Genomic DNA, 21,125 nt, shown 5'->3' with positions numbered 1-21,125 from the left:
CGTTAACGCGGCGAAACGCAATCTTTAAAAGATTAAAAGCGACAAATGTGTCTCGAGAAAATTCAGAATTGACGACGTGTGCCCTTCGTGTCGTTTGCATTATGTTTTACTTTTCCACGGATAGACTTCTTGGAGTTGAACGTTTAATTTTAGCGGCGCGTCTTGAAGCGATTTCAGATTCAGAGTCTCGGACTCGCCGGTGTGAAATCGTCGGACAAAACCGCGACGAGATTCGTGAATTTGCAGTTATAATAGGTATACGTAGAAAAGCTACGAGGACATTATAATGTCGGACAAAACTCTCCTAGAAGCTTCGTCAAAGCGAGAATTCGACGTCGATAGGATAGGGTGAATTATTTGTACAATAATTTCCAAATGGTGCTCATCCGGTTCGTCGTTTGTGAAGGTAGCGAACGTCTTTCTCTGACGCGTTATTTTCGAAACATTTTGTGTCATCTGCAACGACATCTCTGCGCTTCGATGTTCTAGTCGTCGTTGTTGTCAGTTGTCATCGTCGTCGCAATGGTCATTAATCATTATTACTGTTATTAGCACTGTCACTGTCATTAGTGGCTGCGTTCAGTAGATCCAACAGTCGGTTTGAATAGCAATCGAATCTGATTGACGGAGAGAGAGAACGGCATAAGCAAGAACATGAGATAGAAATATAAAAATATGTTCATGACGATTTATACATTTTATTTTTATCTCACCGAGAAACGCATATAAATTTAAAAGCATAAATATACCACATATTCTATAAAATTAATCATTAAATGTCTAATTTTGTAGATCAAAAGCTAATTTTAAAAATGGGTATATTTTATATGTATTCCCATTTGTATATTCGTGCTCCTACCCGTAGCTCGATTATGTTGGCCGTGCAGCGAGACACAAACTCACGACGATGTCATCCTAACATCCTCTATCCTCAGTGCGTTCCGCTCGTAAATCCACCAATCACATTCAATTGCATCAAGACTGTTACATCACCGTGACAACGTTTGCTGAACACGGCCTTTGTTCTCGTTATCAGGTCCGTCGCTGTCCTCATCCTTAAAGGCCTCTGCCGAGCGAGTTACGAGGCTCATCGCTCGCGTTCTCGACCAGCGAGAAAACATTCTCTCCCTCTCTCTTTCTCTTTCTCTCCGAATTTCAGCGATCGTTACCCTCCCACACGTCGACTTCCTGTCGACGAGCATAGCCGCCTCTTAAGTGCTGGCAACAGCACACGCCGGCTTCCTCGTCGTTGCCCATCTCGACCCGCCGCGTCCCTTTCCTACGCGGATCGCGGATGCAGACGTAGAAAAATAACGATCGCGCAATCCGCACTAAATATACATACACGCATACATATATATATTATATATCTCTCTCTTTTGTTTTTGTTTTATCTCGCCGCCTACTTAAGTTAAGCTTACGCCGCCGCGTGACTGCGATAACGCTCTCTTTAATTCGTTATACTTACGACGACGAATGTTCGCTCGTGCGTGCGTGCGTGCATGCGTGCAAGGCGAGACGCGCTCACGTAAAACCGTCCTCCGACCGACATTTTAGGGGAAACGATAGCCAGCGTCCGAAGAAAAATGCAGCATTCGAGAGTGAAACGCTTGAAAATCAGCAATTTTATTCGAGCGACTAATAAAATGTCAAAGGAAGAAAGACGCGGGCGCTCTGCTCGTCTCATCCTGCACGTACAACATCTGTCCCTCTCTTTCTCTCTCTCTATATATATATATATATATATACACTATGTAACATATCTCTTACGAACATGGCCGTTTGCAAAGTCAGCAATGTCGTCATCGTCGTCACGCGTTATAATAAAACTCTGATGCTCCGTGTATAAATTGTTTAACACACGTTCAAAATTTGCTTTGGTGATCTGTAGGTGTAGGTTGCGCGGAGGCCAAATGATTGGTACTCGCTTCGTGGCGGAATCACGACGACGACTGCGGGGGTAACGACCACGGTAGAAAGAATACACGATGTATCAGCATGTCCTAACGAAGTTAAGAAAATTTGGCGCGAGACGCTCGGTATATAAGCGAGGGAGAATTGTTTTCGTGATCAGGACGGACGTTTCTCCCCTTGGGAGAGCCGCCCCTAAGAGTTTTTAAAGAAATGGACCTCCGAATACGTATTCTTTCCATCGTAGTAACCGTCGATCGAGATAAACGATCGCCGACGATCATCGAGGACGCATCGCGAAACTTTGACAGACACGAGCGCGATTAAGTCGACGTGGATCTGTACGCGATTCCGCGCGAAGTCTTGTGCGTAAACCCGTCTAATTCTGCGTTTATTGACATCCGCCGACGCGGCGCGTTAAAAATATCTCGATACCGAGAAACAAGAAGCGAAGGATACGCTCGCTTTCGCGGGGAACAAAGCGATGGCTTCGAGCGAATGCGCGCGATGACGATCCCGAGGGATCGTCGAGAATGGTTATTTAATGATGCGATATCGCACGGGAAACCGAAGTCAGATTGCTTAAGATTGCTGTTATTCAAAAGGCACAACGTAGGGTTTTCTCATTGTCCAATTAGCGAGAATGCTGTACAATCCAATTTTTTTTCCTCATATATATACAGAAGGCTCTTTCTACGCGAAAGCCTCCCTTTCTGTAACATTTTTCCTGTGTTGTTTCAGGCTTTTGAAGGTACGCGACTTCAGAATTCGAAGTGAAACACCCTCGCTACTGAAAGAGCAATATATATTTTGGAGCGACCAAACTATTTTACATAACAGTAAGTATCTCTTTGTAATTAAAAACTTCGCCAGCTGAATCGGGCGAATGAAATTCGCGCTCCGTACTGTGCATCATATACACAATATATATATATATATATATAATAATTACAATATAATAATAATTACGACTCTATTTAAAGTATCAATGTGTTGCGGGATTTGCGACGTGAGACGGGTTTACGCGCGCGGCGATCGATTGCGATTATTCGAATAACGATACACTAGAATGTATTAATTCATTTATTCCGAAGCGCGTTTTATACTACGTCGTGTAAGACTGCGTGTAAGTTTTGCAAATGTGTAAATATCTAGCTGATGATGAATCTGCGGAATCGCGCCCTTCCCCCTCTCCGACCCCTTCAGCCCGTTCATCGAGAACATTAAAAGGCGTCGCCTTTTTCTCTCTTTTTTCTTCGTTATTACTTTTTTTTTTTAATTGCCAATACGCACGTTTCTTGTGTTTAATTGCGATAGAGGATCGCGACGCGGAAGGGTCGAAAGGGAAGTGTGGGAAGGACGGCGAAAGAGCGGAGGCACAGACAGGCAAGTAGATAGAGATAAATAGGCAAGTCCGCGAAAGAAGAATCCGAAGAGAAGAAAAAGGAACGACGGTACAATGAATCCCCTCCATCGGGATACAAAAGTCTCGCACACATGGCAAACGTGATCGTAAAAAAGCCAAAAACGCGGCAGGGAGACGCGGACTCGTCGCCGACGTGAGTCGATATTAACCCCGGGATGTGTTTTGCGCGGGGTTGGAGGAGTATCTCACAGCGAACATCGTTGGGGTAGGTCACATTCGCGTCGCGTGAAGCGACCGGTACTTGCGTACCTGGTAATCCGCGGGCCCCTTTGGGACCGATGAGAAGAAACGGTGGCTGGAAGGGGCGGGAGAGAAGGTTGTGGAAACAAAGCGGCACGATCAAGCGTTCGCGCACCGTTCAGCGAGAGATGCAAGCCGAGCGAATGTAGTAGCTACTACCCGCGCATACATTTTTATTTCACGAGAGAATGAGTCCTTTTTCCGCCTGCGAACTTTCTTTCGCTCGTCTACTTCGTCGTTAATCGAAAGTGATAATCGTCATCGGCATCGTCATTGTCATCATTGTCCTTTCGGGCCTGTGTTCCCTTCGATCCTACCATATTTTACATATCGTTCTCCAAAGCGAATGTCGCCGCGACAGGGCTCGACGACGGCACCCGAGGCGTCGCGCGGGCGGGTAGGCGAGTACTGCTGTAAAACGGTGTAAAAAATCCAAACGGCGGATATAGAGATTCGCGAGATTGAGCTAACGTGATACAAGATGGTGTAGACAAGAGGTCACGCTGCCTGATCTGCTCGCGCGTCGCCCCGACGCGCGAATCGCCGTCGTTACTGTCACTACGGTCGAACGACGAGGAACAGAGGCGAAAAGATCTCGCGAGATCTCGGGTACTCTTGCCCGCGTCGCAACGTTACGCTCTCGCGAGTCTCGGTGTGGGGAAGTCGGCTCGGAGAGGACGTCGCGACGCTTCGGCCTCCGCATTGTTCCTCTTCGTCTTCGTCTCAGCCTCTCTTCTTCCTTCTTCTCGAGTTCCAAATCCGCGCGGCGCTCTCGCGCCTCTTCCTGTCGATCCGGACGGCACAACAAATAAAATCCGATCTTCGAAAGCCGAAAGTATTCGGCAATCGGCGAGAAACGGCACGCACACCTCCGGTTCCAAAATCGATGAATCTCATCATCACAGTTTCCTTGTGTACCTCGTACGGACGCTCGTCTCTAACTAGCGACGTGTCTCTCTCTCTTTCTTTCTCTCTCTCTCTCTCCTTCTCTCTCCCAACGGTCGTGGCTCGTTAAAAGTCGATTTAAAGGCAACTCGTTGGAGGAATGTTATTTTATACAACTATAAGGCTGTCAATGGAGAGCACACGCGAGGTCACTACTCCGCGCGAGCAGTGCGAACGGCTAATGGTGAGTGATCATCGTCGTCGACGATGCTGCTGCTGCTGCTGCTACTGCTGCTCCTGCTCCTGCTGCGGCTGCTGCGGAGGAGCGATTTGCGGCGCACGGACGGCGGCGGTGGCGGCGATAGCGACGATGGTAGCTGCTGCGGCGGCGGCGGCGACGACGACGATGGCGATCAGACGTCCGCGGTTCTCGAAGTGATGCTCAGCGATCGGCTATGTATAACGACGCGGTGACCGTTCTTGGTGACGTAGCCGTCGCTCTCGACGAGCACCTTGGTCTGCCGGACACAGAGGTCGATGTCCGGATCGTCGCTCTCCTCGCTCGGCCCGCCAAGACGCTGCTGCTTGTGCTTCCGCCAGGCGTGCTGTATTAGACGGGCGCAGTACTCCTCGCGTTGCCGCCACAGGGTGGACGAGACCGGCTCGTAGCCGACCTCGTCGGGCCGGGCCTTGACCTCGTCGATTTCGACCGGATCTTCGATCGGATTGCCTTTCCGTGCGAAAAAGTCCTTGGTGAGGGCATCGAGGATATCCACACAAAACATAAGGTCTCCCTTACATATGGGGATATCCATCGACACAATCTTATATTTGTTGGGCTTATGTATCTGCAACGGGGGCTCCAATACGTCCAAGAAGTCCGACAATTGGTCGTATCTGATGTATTGCGTGCCGTCCGGATCGAACTGCTGCCAAATCTCGTAGTACATATCGTAGTCGTCGTCCGTCAGACCCTCCTGCACGTCCTCGGTGGCTTGCGAGTAATTCTCGAGGATCACGGCGATGTACATGTTGATGACGATCAGGAAGCTGATGACGAGATACGAGAGCAGGTAAGCGATCCCGATCGTCGAGGATCCGCAGTTGCCCGGATAGCCGATCTCGTTGTTCGGCTCCTGGCAGTCCTCCTCGTTTATTATACCGTCGAGAACACCGTCCCAACCGGCCGAGGTTGACATCTGTCAATACATAATTATAATTAATGATATGTCGAAGACAGGATTTTCAGTAATACTTAAAAAAGATAAATCCTTGCCTGCGCCTTCAATCTTTAAAAATATACATATATTAAGTATATGCATGTGTTCTATTTTAATATCAACGGAACATATGATTTTCATCATTAAGATTTTACAAAAGCCGTAAAGAAATATAATTCAAAATATGATATAAAGTAATAGCAGTAGTAAAGTAATAGTAAACATATAACATTTATATAAAAGCGAAAAATTAAGATCGATATAGCTTAGTTACCTGAAATAGCAGTATCATTGACTGCCCGAATGTCTTGAAATTGTACACGTCGTCCAGTCCGCTCTTGTCTTTGACGTGCATGAAGAAAGACATGCCGAATATCGCGAAGATAAACATCACCAAAAACAGCAGTAGGCAAATGTTGAAGAGGGCTGGCAACGACATCGCCAGGGCGAAGAGAAGGGTTCGGATACCCTTGGCACCTTTCACGAGTCGAAGCACACGACCGACTTTTGCCACTCTCACTACACGAAGCAAAGTCGGCGACACGAAATATTTCTCGATAATGTCGCTGAGCACCAGACCTGTCAGAATAAAAATTTACATTTCAGCAAACTCGAGGTCCTTCGAGCTCGAATTAACATCAAGGACAAAGCGAGGGTGATATTACTTATGGTGCATTAATGATATAATTCATTCATAATTCATGAAATTCTCGTGCATCGTTGAGCTAACGGGTCCGAGATCATGCGTCTGGATCATCTAATTATGTAACTATTGTTAACTAGTGTGACTATAGTAGAGGGTGCGACTCCGAAAGATAGGACTTGAAATAAACGTTTCTATAAAAATTTCTTTTTCTTTCAAGCTATTTGCATCATACGAAAAATCATATGTGAAAGTCATATCTTCCTTTTCGATAAAAAGAATATATAAATTCTCCCGCGAGATACAAACGTTCATATTTGACACTGTGTTTTTCACTCCAAGAAAATGTGTGTGTTATAATGCTTGGAAAATAGATTATTAAAAGATTCATGCGCGTTCTAAGGACTTGGATACTAAATTCTTTCGGCTGGAAATTTCACAAAATCATAGAAAGCGAAAATAATTGAAATATATAAGCTCTTTCTATCATATATAATCTAATTAAAATTATGCGGTGCTTTATGAAAGATAAATTTAAAGATATTAAAAATTTCTCTCACTACTGTCATTTGAAAGTATTTGAAAGTAGAGATGTTCTATAAATCGATCTATATATTCTGATAAGAAGCGAAAAATCCTAAAATCTATTTTATACAGACCCGATCTTACCCGACACACTTTGATTTAATAATTGTTGCAACATCGATTAATGTGCCGAATGGCTCATGCAAAGCGTCACGTCACGATAGTTATTTATTCTGATTTCAGTTTCTTCGATATTAACCATAATCGTTAATTCTGAAAAAAATTCTACATTGTACCACTTTTAATGCAATTCTCATTTAAGTTACAACACGAAGTAACGCTGAGCACGGCAATTCGACTCTGGACACCAAACAACATCTTGGTAGGCCACGAATAGGGTTGTGACAGGACAGGTTTGACACGGTGGGAAATAAATTCAACATCAATGTAAGGCTACGTAACGTAATGATATCCATCAGTCGTTGAGACACGAGCGAAACGTTAGACCTGTCCGCTTGATCGAGAAAAGAGATTCTGCGTGCATAAAAAAGTATAGCGGAGAAACAAGACAGCGTGGCATGCCGATTTGTTCTCGCTCGTGAGATATACTAGTCTAAAAAGTGTACTAAAGAGGCGAAGAGATATATCGTTATCGAGCAGCGAGAAGGGAAGCTAACAGGCCCGCCACTTTTTCACATTTCGCTCTCGTTTCGCTCGGGTCATACGACTAAAGCAACCATTACGTTACATTACCTAATATTGACAATATAACAACAACAAAATCAAAGAGGTTCCATGGCTCCTTGAAATAGTGGTAGCGAAGAGCGAAGATCTTCATGAGACACTCGCTGGTGAATATCACAATGAATATCATGTTGAGATAGTCCAGAACGTTGCTGAACGTTGCGCTCTGCTGATAATGGTCCATTGTCATCGTGAGCATGTTCAGCCCGATGAACAGCATGATTATCATATCGAACTTTTTGTCCGTCACTATTTCAAACACTATTGCCTGTGGCCGCCACTGCGAACAGTCGAAAAATCCATTATGCCGATTTATACGTGACTTGAAATTTTTCTTACACGACGTTAAGTGTTTAACTTGATAGAAAAATTTTTCTTATATTACTTTATTCTATTATGTATATATATATCGAAATAATTAATAATGTCGCGCATAAAATTCGCACTTAAAATATATTATTTTATATTTACAGTACAAGGGTGATTTTATTTGCTGCATTTTATTTTGCTGCTCGTTTAAATTTATCTTTAAATTTATTATATTATAGACTATATAGAGAACAGAATCTCTCAATCGACAAATTAATTATTTACAATAAATTTTTAACTGTCGCACATAAATTAACGTCGCTACGTTTTACGGAGAGTTTGATTTCGTTCTTGAATTATTGAAATCTAAAATTTCACTCCTGCTTATCTCAGATCTCAAGATTTAAAAATTCAGATCTCAAGATTAAAAATTTAGATTAAAGTAATATCGATAGATATTCTTTGAATAAATATTAAATGTAGTAATTCTTTTTAAACGATATAGTTAAAACCATAGTTAAACCATAGTAAAACGATAATTAAAACCAACCGCGTCCAAAGTTTTTAGTTAAAAAGGGATTAAACAATTCGCGGACGTGCGCGGAGTTAAATTTTACTATCAGTACATCAAATTGCAATGTATATCCATATCAGAATTCAAGTAACAAATCCATTAAGTTTATAAAACGCTTTCATCGTGCGAATTAATCATTGGATAATACTAATTTTAATCGGATGATGTTAACGAGTTTACAAAACGAAGCGCGAAATATGTCTCGATAATCTAATGGTCAATTCGTCGAAAGTAATGTGAAACGCAAAGAATAAAATATTCGGTACATGGTACATGGTACATGGTATATATTTCATTTTATAACATTTTTATAAAGTTGGAGATTTCGTAGCGTCAACCGTCGACATCGGCTCGCGGCCTTGGAATTTGTTTACGTCGGGGTACGCCGCCCCTACCCGCGCCGCGCCGTGCCTACGCAAGGCCGAAGCGCTCGCAGCTCGCATTCGCGCTCCAACACTCGAGCAGGCGGGTAGCGGCGTAGCGGCGTCGTTGGCGAATGGCGTCCCGCGACCCGCGTACGTCACATTATTTCTCGAAACGCGACCACGGTAGGTACGAAGCTCCAAACGCGATTCTCTACAAATGCTTAAAGAATATATAATATCAATCGCGCGATCATGTAATTCCTACGATTAACGATTACGCTGACGCATATCCAGCCGACGCGACGGCTTGGTATTTGTCATCGAAGGAGATATTCGCGCGATTCGTTCATTTGGAGCAAGTATCGAGGCGACGGCGGACGGGAATAGTAAATTATCATCGTTTCGTAGTAATACTTGCGGCGATAGCGATAGTCATTTCTGTAACGATGTTTCGAGTCGAATACGTTTCGCATTGTACGTTGAATGTTACGTCGCTTTGAATATAATTTGCCTATCAAGAGATAGCACGGGGATATATACGAATCGAGACGAGATAATGAAAAGCCGTGATACGTGATACATCGATTATTTACTAATGCGCGTGTAAGATTTGTGCGTTCAGAATATATCGCCCGTGAATTCGTGAATTTCGTTCGCATATTTTTTGGACGATTGATCGCGTTTCGATCCGCCATTAAGTGACTCGCGACGTGGGCGACGTGCGATACCCCAAAGTTGCCAACTTCACTTTCGAACTTATCGATCGATCATTCACGAATCGCCACAGCTACGTGATGGAGCTACGTCTCGGAGTCGAGCGACGACGCGACGCGACGCATTTAATCAGTAAACGTAACTTTGATTAATCCTGTATCTAATATTTATTAACTACGTATCGGTAAGCTCGTCATATGTATCGGTAGTTTCGTCACACCGCGTATCTCGCGAGATTTATTCATTCGAATTCGGTCACGCGAGCAACCGACAAAGCAGCGTCGCGGTCGGCGTCAACCGTCGCGGATATTCGTTTCAGATTTGAAGTCGCGAGTTTATTCACTTATGTTATAATTATAATACATAAGCGAAGTAAGTAATCGTCCTGAAATGGCTGAAATGCGATCGTGCGCCACGTATCATTCAAGGCGCGAAAAATTTGGCGGTACGGTGTAATTTGGCGCAGCAGGTGTATCGTCGCCGCGGCTAGTGGCGCCTGAAGTTGGCCGTGTGATCTTCGAATTCGCTTTGCCGTTTGGGGTACGCCATTACGTTGATTCGCGAGACGTCGCGGGTGCCGCGAGCCGAGACTGCCGAGTGGATCGTAGTTCCGCGCTATTGTTCTCTTCTCGCTCTCGCGTTATTCTCGCCGTCAGATTGTAACAAGTAAAAGTGCGCGTCGCGCGCGATTAGCGTCGGGAGTGCCGTGTGCCGTGTAAAGTATCGCGCGATTATCGTGATTAGGGTTCGCGCCGCGCGGTCGTAATTATCGTGTGATCGCAATACCGGAATCTGAGAGGAGGAGGAGGCCTAGGAGGCATCGGGCAACGGCGCAGCGACCACGAGGTGAGTAATTTATCATTTGTATATATTTTTTCGGGATTAATCCTTCTTTTGATGTCTCATTTAAAAATTACAAGATTTTTAAGTTATTTTAAATCATATGGGGGGTTCGCGTAATAATTCCGAAAGTTTGTTTTATTTAATTGAAATATTAATTATATATATTATTATTTCGAGCGTTCTATAATTTGGATATATTTATATTTTACAGATCAACAACTGCAACTTGCCGTTTGGGACACACCATTACGTTAATTTGCGAGGCATTGCGGGTGCCGTGCGGGTCTTAATTCCGTGCTATTGTTTTCGTCTCGCGTTATTCTCGCCGTCAGAACCCCGTCGAAACAAAGTAACAAAGTGCGTGTCGTGCGCGATTAGCGTCGGGAGTTTCGTGTAAAGTGTCGCGCGATTATCGTGATTGACTTGTGATTGTTCGCGATCGCGCATAGTAGAACTCGCGAGTGTCTGTGTGTCGTGTCGAAAGGAAGGAGAACACGTTGACAGAAGCTGAGAGGAGGAGGAGGCTTGGGAGGCATCGGGCGACGGCGGAGCAATCCTGAGGTGAGTAATATAACATTTATTTATCATTTATTATTCTTACGAAATTAATCAGCTACGTGACGCGACGACCGAATGGCGCATTTTATCTACCGTTTTTTAAAATAATAGAAAATATTTTTTTTATGTCAAGAGAGACTTTTTTATAAGTAAATAGATATGAAAACTTTTTTTAACATTTGTAATCGTTTGAATTATTTGTAAAGAATTACAAATTTGATTTTTTTAATTAAATTTTTAGTCTGTATTTAAAAAGATTTTTCGGCGATTAATGATTTTCTGAAATATTTCACTGACGAACGAATTTAATCCACGAAATCATTATTTTTTGAAATATTAATTATTTCGGAAGTTCTATAATTTGGATATATTTGCATTTTACAGATGAACTTCTGTACTACAACTCCGCTGCTGCGCATCGTGTGTCGGTGAGTGCTAAATCATTTTTTTTTATCTTGTGGCAATGAATTTATGAAAATTACCAGATTTATGCATAAAAATATCTGGAAATAACCAAATAATTTAGAATGTTTTCTCAATTTTCTTCTCATGGCAAATTTTTATATATTAATATTGATAATGATAATGAATTTTATATTTTATTTTCTATTTTAATAAAAGTTTGATAATTGTGCTTGGATGTATATGTATGTTTCATTATCTACTGTAACATCTAAAACAGAAATTAAAAATTGATGTTAATTAAAATATAGATAAATTTAATATTTCATAGATTCATTGCCTTAAAATGAATGGGCTAGGATAAATTAATGTAAATATTTAACCCTGCACTACGTGTAGTATGTAATAACTGTCCGTTAATTTATTGGACAGTTTTATGCGTACAAAAATGCACATATACGGAACTGATGAAGCAGATCTTATTATCTATGCAGCACTGATCGGTAAACTTGTACATTTTATGCATTATGAAAGAGTTTTACAAAAAATACACAAATCTTGTAAAATTTATAGAACATTCAAACACGCAAATATAAATAAAAACAGATTTAAAATAACAGAAATGTATTTATTAAGAAAAAATAAAGAATAATAGAATAATCTTTTTCAAATTAAAAATTGTCTTCTCTATTAAATATTTAGTGAAGTAAAGTAAAATCTAGCATTATCATCACGCGATACTTGGCGCGATTAAATATTTTTGTATAGTCAAATAGGTTTCTAAGATAAGAAATTGTTAATTCTCTAAATAAGTTAGATTCTCGATTTCCTTTCCTTTGTTTCTTTCCTAAACTTTTTTTAAATTAAAATCTGAGATATGAATTTGAGAAGCATGAATCTTGATCTCTTTCGCCTATATTTTTTCAGGGTTAAATATTATATAAAATGATGCAAAAAGACAATGCTTGTAAATTTTTCAATATGCACATGTCATTAAGTGAAAGACATGAAATATTTGATGGTTGTATATCTCTTTACTTAATAAAAAATATGCCATAATGATTATCATCTCTATTTAATTTTCTAATATTTTTCAATTTTATCTTAATTTTTCATAGCCCATTCATATGTATTGACAATTTGACTTTATATCACTTGAAACAAAGTCAAGTGAGATGTGAAATCCAATAAATATTTTTCTGTATAAATTATCCAGCAAAATTTACGTGAGTATTTCTTTATGCGTTATAAAAGCTCCCGATATTATTATTTAGCAAGAACGATATTAATACAGATTTTATATATAATTAATTATGAGTTATTTTTTCGGGTGGGAAATTTTTTTACCTAAATTAACTAAACTATTGTAAGTTTATCAACATGTTTTAGTAGAAAAAATGTTAGGGAAATAATTAGATATGAATAATTGGTCTCGATCACTTTCACATTGCCGATGATTCAAACTCAAAATTCGATATTTGAATAAGTGATCGATATAATATTGTGGCACACATTTATATTAACCCTAGAATCCATGTATTATTTTTTTGACCTTCTAATCCATGACTGGGGGCAATATCGACCCCACGCTTTATTTGATCGTAAAACCGGTCCTACAGAAATAAAGGGCCTTTAAACCTACATGAATTTCTTCGTTTTTTAATAACGAAGAGAATGATATACGGTAAATTTAATTTTACTCAAGTTTAGTTAGTGAAAAAAGCCATTTAAAGACCGAAAAATGCAGAAAATCAGCAAAAACCTCTTTTTTTAAAGTTTGCCTGGGGTCGAAATCGACCCCTCTCATGGATTCTAGGGCTAAGATATTTCAAAAGCTGTAAGAGACTTGGCATAAAAGAGAAAAATGTGCCTTGTTATATATGGTATAATATCTTTATTATTTGTATAACTTACCCTCGGACGAGGAATGGCTTTTAGAGGCTTCTTATTGCCCATTTTTTTCATGGCATTGTAATATTTCTTCTGATCTTCCGTCATGAACATCTCGAGGGATCCGCCGGCTTTCTTCTTTTGCTCGTTAAAGTTGTCGATGATAACTCCGATAAACAGGTTGAGAGTAAAAAACGATCCAAATATAATGAAAAATACGAAATAGAAATACATGTAAATGTTCGTCTCGCGAATCGGTTGTTTATTGAGCTGTAAACGATTAAATAACGTGTTACGATATGTACATTACGATAAAAAGTAGGAATTGTAGGGCCGCCGTACTCACCTCTCTAGAGTCGATCGCGTCGTTCATGATTTGGATCCATCCTTTGAAAGTCGCCACTTGAAATAGGCACAGATACGCTTTCCCGACGTGGTCGAAATTCATCGGTGAATTTTCCCACGTGTAATTCTCGGTATTGCAAGCGTTACGATCCGGTATTATCTCGTAGCTGAGCGTCGTCTTGTTCGCGTCGACACACTGTTACGGAAATAAAATTGTACAATACGATGTGTTTTACTTTTTTGGAAAGAATAATAAGTACTTATCTTCTGAAAAATCAATTATCAATTTCTATTCGCATATTTAAAAGATATGTTTACCTTAAAATATTTGCCAGCGAACAGCTGCACCCCCATGATAGCGAATATAAGCCAGAAAATAAGGCATACCAGCAATACGTTGAAGATGGATGGAATGGCTTGGACCAAGGCATTGACGACTACCTATGAGAGACGAAATTTGATTAGACGCGATATCAGACTCGTAACATTTCGCTAAAAATTTCTGCGTCTATGCGTTTATATATGCGATTGTGTCACGCGCTATACGCATAATGTGCTCGTGTTAGGACTAAAAACGCGAAAACTTATTTATCCCATAAAAATAAATCTGATATAACTGTCTTATATTTCTGGTAGAAAAATTATATGTATAGGCTCATTCTAAAGAGATTTATAATTTTTAAAAAGTGTCCATAATTTTAAATTTTTAAATAAATTTAGAAATAAAATATTATTCTATTAATACTTAAACGAATAACGCGATTTCCTTACTAGGTACATATAAAAATTTTCTCATTAAAATAATATTTGCTCGAAATTTAATATTGCTTATATAATATACATATTTATTTAATAATTGCAAACAGAATAATAAAAATTTGTGTAATCACGAATAATATTTATTTATACGTTGCGTTCTTCTGTGCATTAGCTTAATTTTGTGCGTAATACTTTGGGTCTACAAGCGCTTTTGAGCAAGTAGTCCTGATCGTTCGAATTAAAATATAACGTATGATTATTATTATAAGCAAATGTCTACAAATAAATTAAAATTTGAATAGAGGAATATTTTCCGGTTCTCGATTTACATACACACTAAAGATTCTTATTATATTGAAAAATAACATTTGTTATTAAATAATTTTCTTACTTTAATAATGCACGAATTATATAAGCATTATATAAGCAGTAGTTTAAATATATATTTCATTAGTGTGTATGTAATTTAAGTGGGAAGTTACAACTAATATAATTGATTAAATGTAATTATGACTTTGATTGATCATGGATCAGTGATGATACGCGCATCGTGTAATTTTATATCTACAAATTTCATACTCAGGTGTACTAAAGAAAGTAGCCATAGGCAAGCTCAACATGTAAAGCAAGCGCAAGTTGCAGCACGAACGAAAAGCACTGACGAAAGCAAACAAGCAAGCATTCGGACTTCACGTCTACTAAGCAATCCAGTTGCAAATGCTACGTCTAAGCAATTTATATACAGAATATCCCACAAAAAGTATGTGTTAGCGCGGGCTCTCATTTAGGCATATATTAATAAGCATACATTAATAAGCAAGCCAAATTATGCAGCTTATATATTATTCGATAAAAAGACCTTATCTTTTTAATTTCGAGGAATAATTACTAATTTAATGACGAGAACAGGACGATCCATAACCACTAAATATCTTGGATAAAAAATTTCTATTAGGAATCTAGCCTCTTTTTTCTTTTTTTTTAATTTAGTGCTTTTTCTCCTCTCTCAGGACATTCGGTATATAATATTTGAAAATGAAGAGGAGTAACTTAGAATTCTAGATAACTTACGCGATCCGCGTGATTAATATGTTTCCCAGAATTACTTTCGCAAAACGCGAATTATTTATGAAATAGCTTCTCTTTTCTATTTACGCACGAATACGAATTAGAGGTCCTGGGAAACATATAAATCTTGTAAATTCAGAAACAATCGATCCTGCTACCTTCGTGGTCTCGTGCAAAAGCAAAATGTAAGAAATAAAATACTGAGCGCTCCGAGGAGCGGTTTGCAGCGAGCTACTGTAAAGTAGAAGAAGTGTCAGGGCGTGGGCATGACAGTAATTACTACAACCCAGTGTCTCAGCGACCTTGTGTTGCGAGTATGTGATATATAAGTATGAAGGAGTATCTGAGGAGATTCGTATTCGTCGCGATTATTATAAAGTCGTGAGCCTTCACTACACGTTACGAGAGATGAGTCAAGTATCCCATTGTGTACTCATATCGCACATTCGACCGCAAATTTTACTGTTCATGACAGAAATAACATTAATTTACAATGTACGATATGCATGTGTGTATCGGATAAATATACTCCAAAATTCGGTTATTTAATCCTAAATGCGATATGAATAGAGATTTATGTGGCTAGTAGTTTTGTGTGTATATGTATGTCGAGCTTCTAGAAGACTATCCGTATAAGACTATCACACGCACTATTATTAAGCTCGTGATTTACAATGTCAGATATACGCGATGTTCCACTTCGATCTTCGCGTTCAAATGCACTTTTCTAAATATTTTACGTATAGGCATTTCCTCGCGAAGATAAGATGGTACAACTCGTGTATCAATGACAATGTACAAATGAAATAAGCGCGTGTTTCTATATGGTGCGTGTTTTTTCGATTAGTGTAGTGTTGATCAATTATGGACGAATTATCTACGCGCTGCTTCACGCATTCGCATTTCTAAGCTCTGCCGTGCATTCGCGACTGCCTCTATTTTAGCATGTTCCCGTGCAACAGGAAGAGATATAATATTGAGTTTCCGTCGATTCCAGACTACCGATCTTGTTTTTCAAGAGTCAATATCGCCAAATGTCAGATTTATATATATCTTTGAATTGTAACAGTTTTTATATGAAATAATTTTTTACATAAAAGCTTACATTCTACCAAGATAATCTCTTGATAGGATACCTTATACATTTGCATTTGCATTATATATGAATTATTTATAAAAGTATCGATTCTATATAATTCATACACGAAAAAACATTCAAAAATAGAATTAGAATTAAATACAGTAACACATATATTTGAAGAATCAATTAATATTTAGTTCATATATATTAAGAAATATGGAGATAATAGATTTTTTTTCTCGATCTACATTAAAATGGTAATTGGCAACGATGCAGGCTCTTGATAAACGTAATCGGTCGAATTTCGTGGGAGAAAAAGGGAAACGATGATGATTTTCGAGTCCATATAAGTAATCTGGGAATTGTTCCTAGTGCGAGAATTGAATCAGATAATGTGTACATATCGATATCGTTTATATGAGAGAAAAAAATGACGGCAATATAATCTAATAATTTAGAAATGATTATAGATAAAGATCCATTCGTAATAGTCGATAGTTTGATGAGCTGAGGTAACGCATCATGAGAAAAAAAATCACATAGATTTGATTAACAACTTTTTTCAATATATTCAAGAACATGGTGTTATAAATTTTCCCTTAATTCGTATGAAATGTAACATGTTTCTAAATTTTATTTTTAAATTTTGCAAAAAACATAAATCAAATGATTATTTCAAAATTGCGTATCAATTTTAAATAAAAAATCATAATTTAATATTAACTCTACTAGGGTATTTTCTATGATTATTCCATATTTAAAAAAAATTGTATCTTTTCCATAATATTTAATAACTTTTCTATGATGTAAAAGTTTGCTATATATTTTATACTTAAAATAAATAAGCTCAAGTAAAATAAAATTCGTTTATGACGATTATAAGCAGATATTTGTATAAAGAAACGTTCTTCCTGCATCCCCTCAATATAAAAGATGATCAATTTTCAAAAGAGAATTATAAAATTAGGAAACACTGTTATACTCCCCGGTATTGAAGGGATTAAACATAGGGGGATCGATTCTGCCGTCTTCTCCACGGCAGACGTAGAGCAAGCAACAAGGTCTGCTGAGACGGTGGGCTACATACCCGCATCCCCTGCATTCTAGACATCGCCCTGAGCGGCCTTAGGGCCCTTAGGGTCCGCATAGTTTTGAAGGCTTGAATCCCGCCAGCGCCACAGAGCGACGCTACGAAGTTAATGAGCGATACCTGCGAGCGAGAAACGAGAGCGAATCACAGCGAAAGGTAGACAGATGTGTGAGGGATAGACTTGATCAATTCCGACGATTCACGGACGTTGGAATAAGGTCGGGACGAAGAAAGAGGAGAGGGAAGGAAATCAAAGACAGGCGAGATCGACGTATTACTGCGTTCCTTCAACTCCTCGACGGATTAAGACATTTGGATATCTGTACAAAGACGAAATTCGAGGGGCTGTCGATCTGTGGAGAGCCTCGATATTTCTCTATCTATAGATATATATATGTATATACTCATATGTACATTATTGTATTACTGTTCTATAAGTACCGTCACTTCCGAGGATTCGTGCAAAAAGAGGGAGCGTATCGGTTGCTCAATAGACAATTAATGCAATTTTGCGAAAACAATCTTCTCTTGCACTTTTACATCTCATTTCCCGATGTTCAAGCATCTGATATTTACAAGGAAATTATTTTGGGTAGGCAGTTTTGAAAGTTTACGTAAAAATTAATTCAAGAATAATTTTTAGATAGCAAAATTTAAATAATATATGCGTTTAGAAAGCACCGATAATCAAAGCAATATTTGATAGCAATATTTAAATTATTATGAAATATATCTATAAAAATCTGAAACCTCTAGATAATAATTAACGTAAACTAAAATGATTTGTTAGATTCGAGAGTCGTAGAAAAGATTTCGGTAACGGTACTTACAGAGTAGAAGACACATTACATTAATACGACAATTATATAAACAAGGGAGATAGAGGCAATAGATTCCAGGTACGACACATAGCAATTAACAATAATCAGGAGATATACATAACTGTGTGTATGTGCATATATATTTTTACATGTGTACGTGGAGAGACTACGATACATATGTAGTCATATATAGACACACACACACGCAATCAGAAACAGAGATAGATAGAACGACAAACAGCTCGGTAGGGATTATCGTTATACGAGCAAGTACTATCGGCTGCATCCTGAAACAGACGAAAAGGTTTGTCATACTTGCGATCGCGACGCATCACACGAGTCCCAATTTAATTTAATTTATGCGCGAAAGATATACGTCATACCATAATCAAGATTATATCAATTAAGACGAGGAAATTAGCTCACGTCTCAATTATTTGTCAACGAAAGGAAAAATATATTCGTGATGAGACGTCGCGACGCTCTAAGAAAGATCTTGATAAACATATTACATATTGCGCGTGTAGATGCACGTAACATCACACGCGCGCACACCCACACACACACATACGTACGTACGAGGAAGTTTTTACACTACACAAAAAGCATATTTATATAATATATATGTATATATATATCATGTATAGATATTCGGTACTTTGCACAACGATCATGGTATCAAAAGATTGTTAAAAAAGGCGTACATAGGCGACTTTAGCTAGTAATATACGACAATGACTCCAGGTATCAGTGCAGACACCAAGTAGAGACGCCAGTGTATCTCTGCACATCGGTATAAGCACACCATAGTACACCATAATACACCGTAATACAAGCTACCCTCGCCGTAGCTGTTCTTCACGCTTAGCCTCTTAAGATTCGTTTTTCATCTCGTTCCCATTTACCACAACGGATATTTCAAAAGCCGAAGCTTCGTACCGCGTCCAACGGATCGATATCGTACTCTATCTAAATCGTTGAATCCACAGTCGATTGGGATCGAACCGAAATAGATCCAGCTTGTTTTAACGAATCGCTGATTTTCGCTTTGACTCCGCATTCAATATTAATAAACGGAATTACTTCTTTTCTAGTTGCTTTTATGCGAGAATTTTTAGCAGATTGGAGAGAAAAGAAATGTTTTAAAAATAATAACTTTTAGAAAATTACAAAAATATAAACAAATATGTTTGATAAAAGTCGGTTTTTGTAAAGAGAAGTTGATACATGTGTATACAAGAAATACAGAAATATCTGGCATCAGCAGGAATAAATAATTTTTCTTATTAATATCGCTATCGGCGCACGAGTCAACGCTTAAATCTTGGATTCTGTAAAACGACTTCGACACGTCTCGATTCGTTCCCGATCACGACATTGTCACTACTTTAAAAGGAAGAAAGAGAGACAGAGAGAAAGGAACAATCCATGCATGACCGGCAGTCCCTCGTCAATCGGAGGTCCGCGCGGCGGACAAATTAAACGTGCTGTCATGATAACGTGATCGATCCGTTAGCTCCGTACGATCCATCAAACGTCGTTGCGATAACAGGCCGAATCACAGGCTTTCTTTGCATTATTGTTCGCTTAAGTCCTCGTCGACCGATGACTTACTCTCATGCCCTCCCACCGTGAGACTGCTCGTAAAGGCCTCAAGGCCCTCAGTGTTCTCATGGAACGGAAGGCCGGGATGTCAGCTGCGCCAGCCCAGATAGCGCCCAAGTTGATCAGTGATAGCTAGTTTCATCAAATATTTATCAGACGGGACATAATATGCGTCAGTTCTTACAATAATACTTAATGACGATCGTTTAAGAGAAATCCACCGGACGCTCGGCTCCCACATTGCTTCGCACGTCGGCATTAGTTGTTCAAGGATTGAAAGAGGAGAAAGAAAAAGAAAGCGGGGAGAGATAAAATGTAAGAACGAGAGAGATCTTCCCTTTACGCGTATAGTCTTCGGAAAAAAGTCATCCGTGCATCGACTCTGATTTTATCTACAGAATATTAAATTGTATATCATCATATATACTTAATCTTTATCCATGAGTATCTTAATTCCCGTTATCGAAACACGGATGGACACGCTTTTCTGCAAATTCGTGTTGATGACTTCGGTTTATTTTCAAGATCAGGTGACGTGCCACCGGTTACCGACTGCTACGACGCGGACGTGTGTTACGATTCTTCGAAGCGACGTAAATTTACAAACGACGCGAAAACAATACGACGAGTAATTGATCCACGTACAAAGTCATTTGAGAACGACAAGATCCTCTCGTGAATTACTTGTCAAGTGTGCAATCGAACTTTTATTTCATTTTTATTTCATACGCTCAAATCATCATTGTAATGTCAGACAGAGTTATTATCTTTTGCAGCGCTCAATTGCACACGTTGTACTAAATCAAACATTTCTAATAATCGGATTGAAATATTGGAAAGACAGAAAGAAATATGTGACTTACCATGACGATGATAAAATCGAGCCAGCACCAGGCGTTCGTGAAATACTTCTTAAATCCTAGAGCCAGCCACTTGATCAACATCTCGAGAAAGAAGATCACAGTAAATATTCGGTCCATGTAATACAATACGTCTTGCAGAACAGGTCGATATTGAAGATGAACGTCCTCCAAAGCCTGTAAGCCATCCGATTTCGCTCGTTCGATCACTTCCTCGACATATATTTTGGGTATATAAAAAGATTAA

General features: G+C 39.2%; 1 protein-coding gene across 16 annotated transcripts in view; it reads right to left on the bottom strand.

Annotated features, from left to right (window-relative positions):
* Positions 1-3,177: 3,177 nt before the first annotated feature.
* LOC112455771 (sodium channel protein para) overlaps positions 3,178-21,125 on the bottom strand; it is a 42,301-nt gene continuing 24,353 nt past the window's right edge. For 10 of the 16 annotated variants that reach the window (XM_025017927.1, XM_025017929.1, XM_025017928.1 and 7 more), the window contains 8 exons: positions 20,882-21,055; positions 17,590-17,712; positions 13,913-14,035; positions 13,596-13,790; positions 13,274-13,519; positions 7,604-7,874; positions 5,957-6,261; positions 3,178-5,661 (listed from right to left, as the gene is read on the bottom strand). In XM_025017927.1, the coding sequence (XP_024873695.1) occupies positions 4,876-5,661; positions 5,957-6,261; positions 7,604-7,874; positions 13,274-13,519; positions 13,596-13,790; positions 13,913-14,035; positions 17,590-17,712; positions 20,882-21,055 (2,223 nt within the window). In that variant the 3' untranslated portion in view covers positions 3,178-4,875. Of the gene's footprint in view, positions 5,662-5,956; positions 6,262-7,603; positions 7,875-13,273; positions 13,520-13,595; positions 13,791-13,912; positions 14,036-17,589; positions 17,713-20,027; positions 20,151-20,881; positions 21,056-21,125 lie in introns of all 16 variants that reach the window. The other 6 variants (XM_025017941.1, XM_025017940.1, XM_025017934.1 and 3 more) reach the window with 3 other exon arrangements.

The sequence above is a fragment of the Temnothorax curvispinosus genome, unplaced genomic scaffold (assembly GCF_003070985.1).
Source record: "Temnothorax curvispinosus isolate PA1 unplaced genomic scaffold, ASM307098v1 QBEX01006326.1, whole genome shotgun sequence".
Lineage (NCBI taxonomy): Eukaryota > Metazoa > Arthropoda > Insecta > Hymenoptera > Formicidae > Temnothorax > Temnothorax curvispinosus.
Note: the sequence above shows the minus strand (reverse complement) of the source record. Positions and strands in the feature narration are given on the sequence as shown.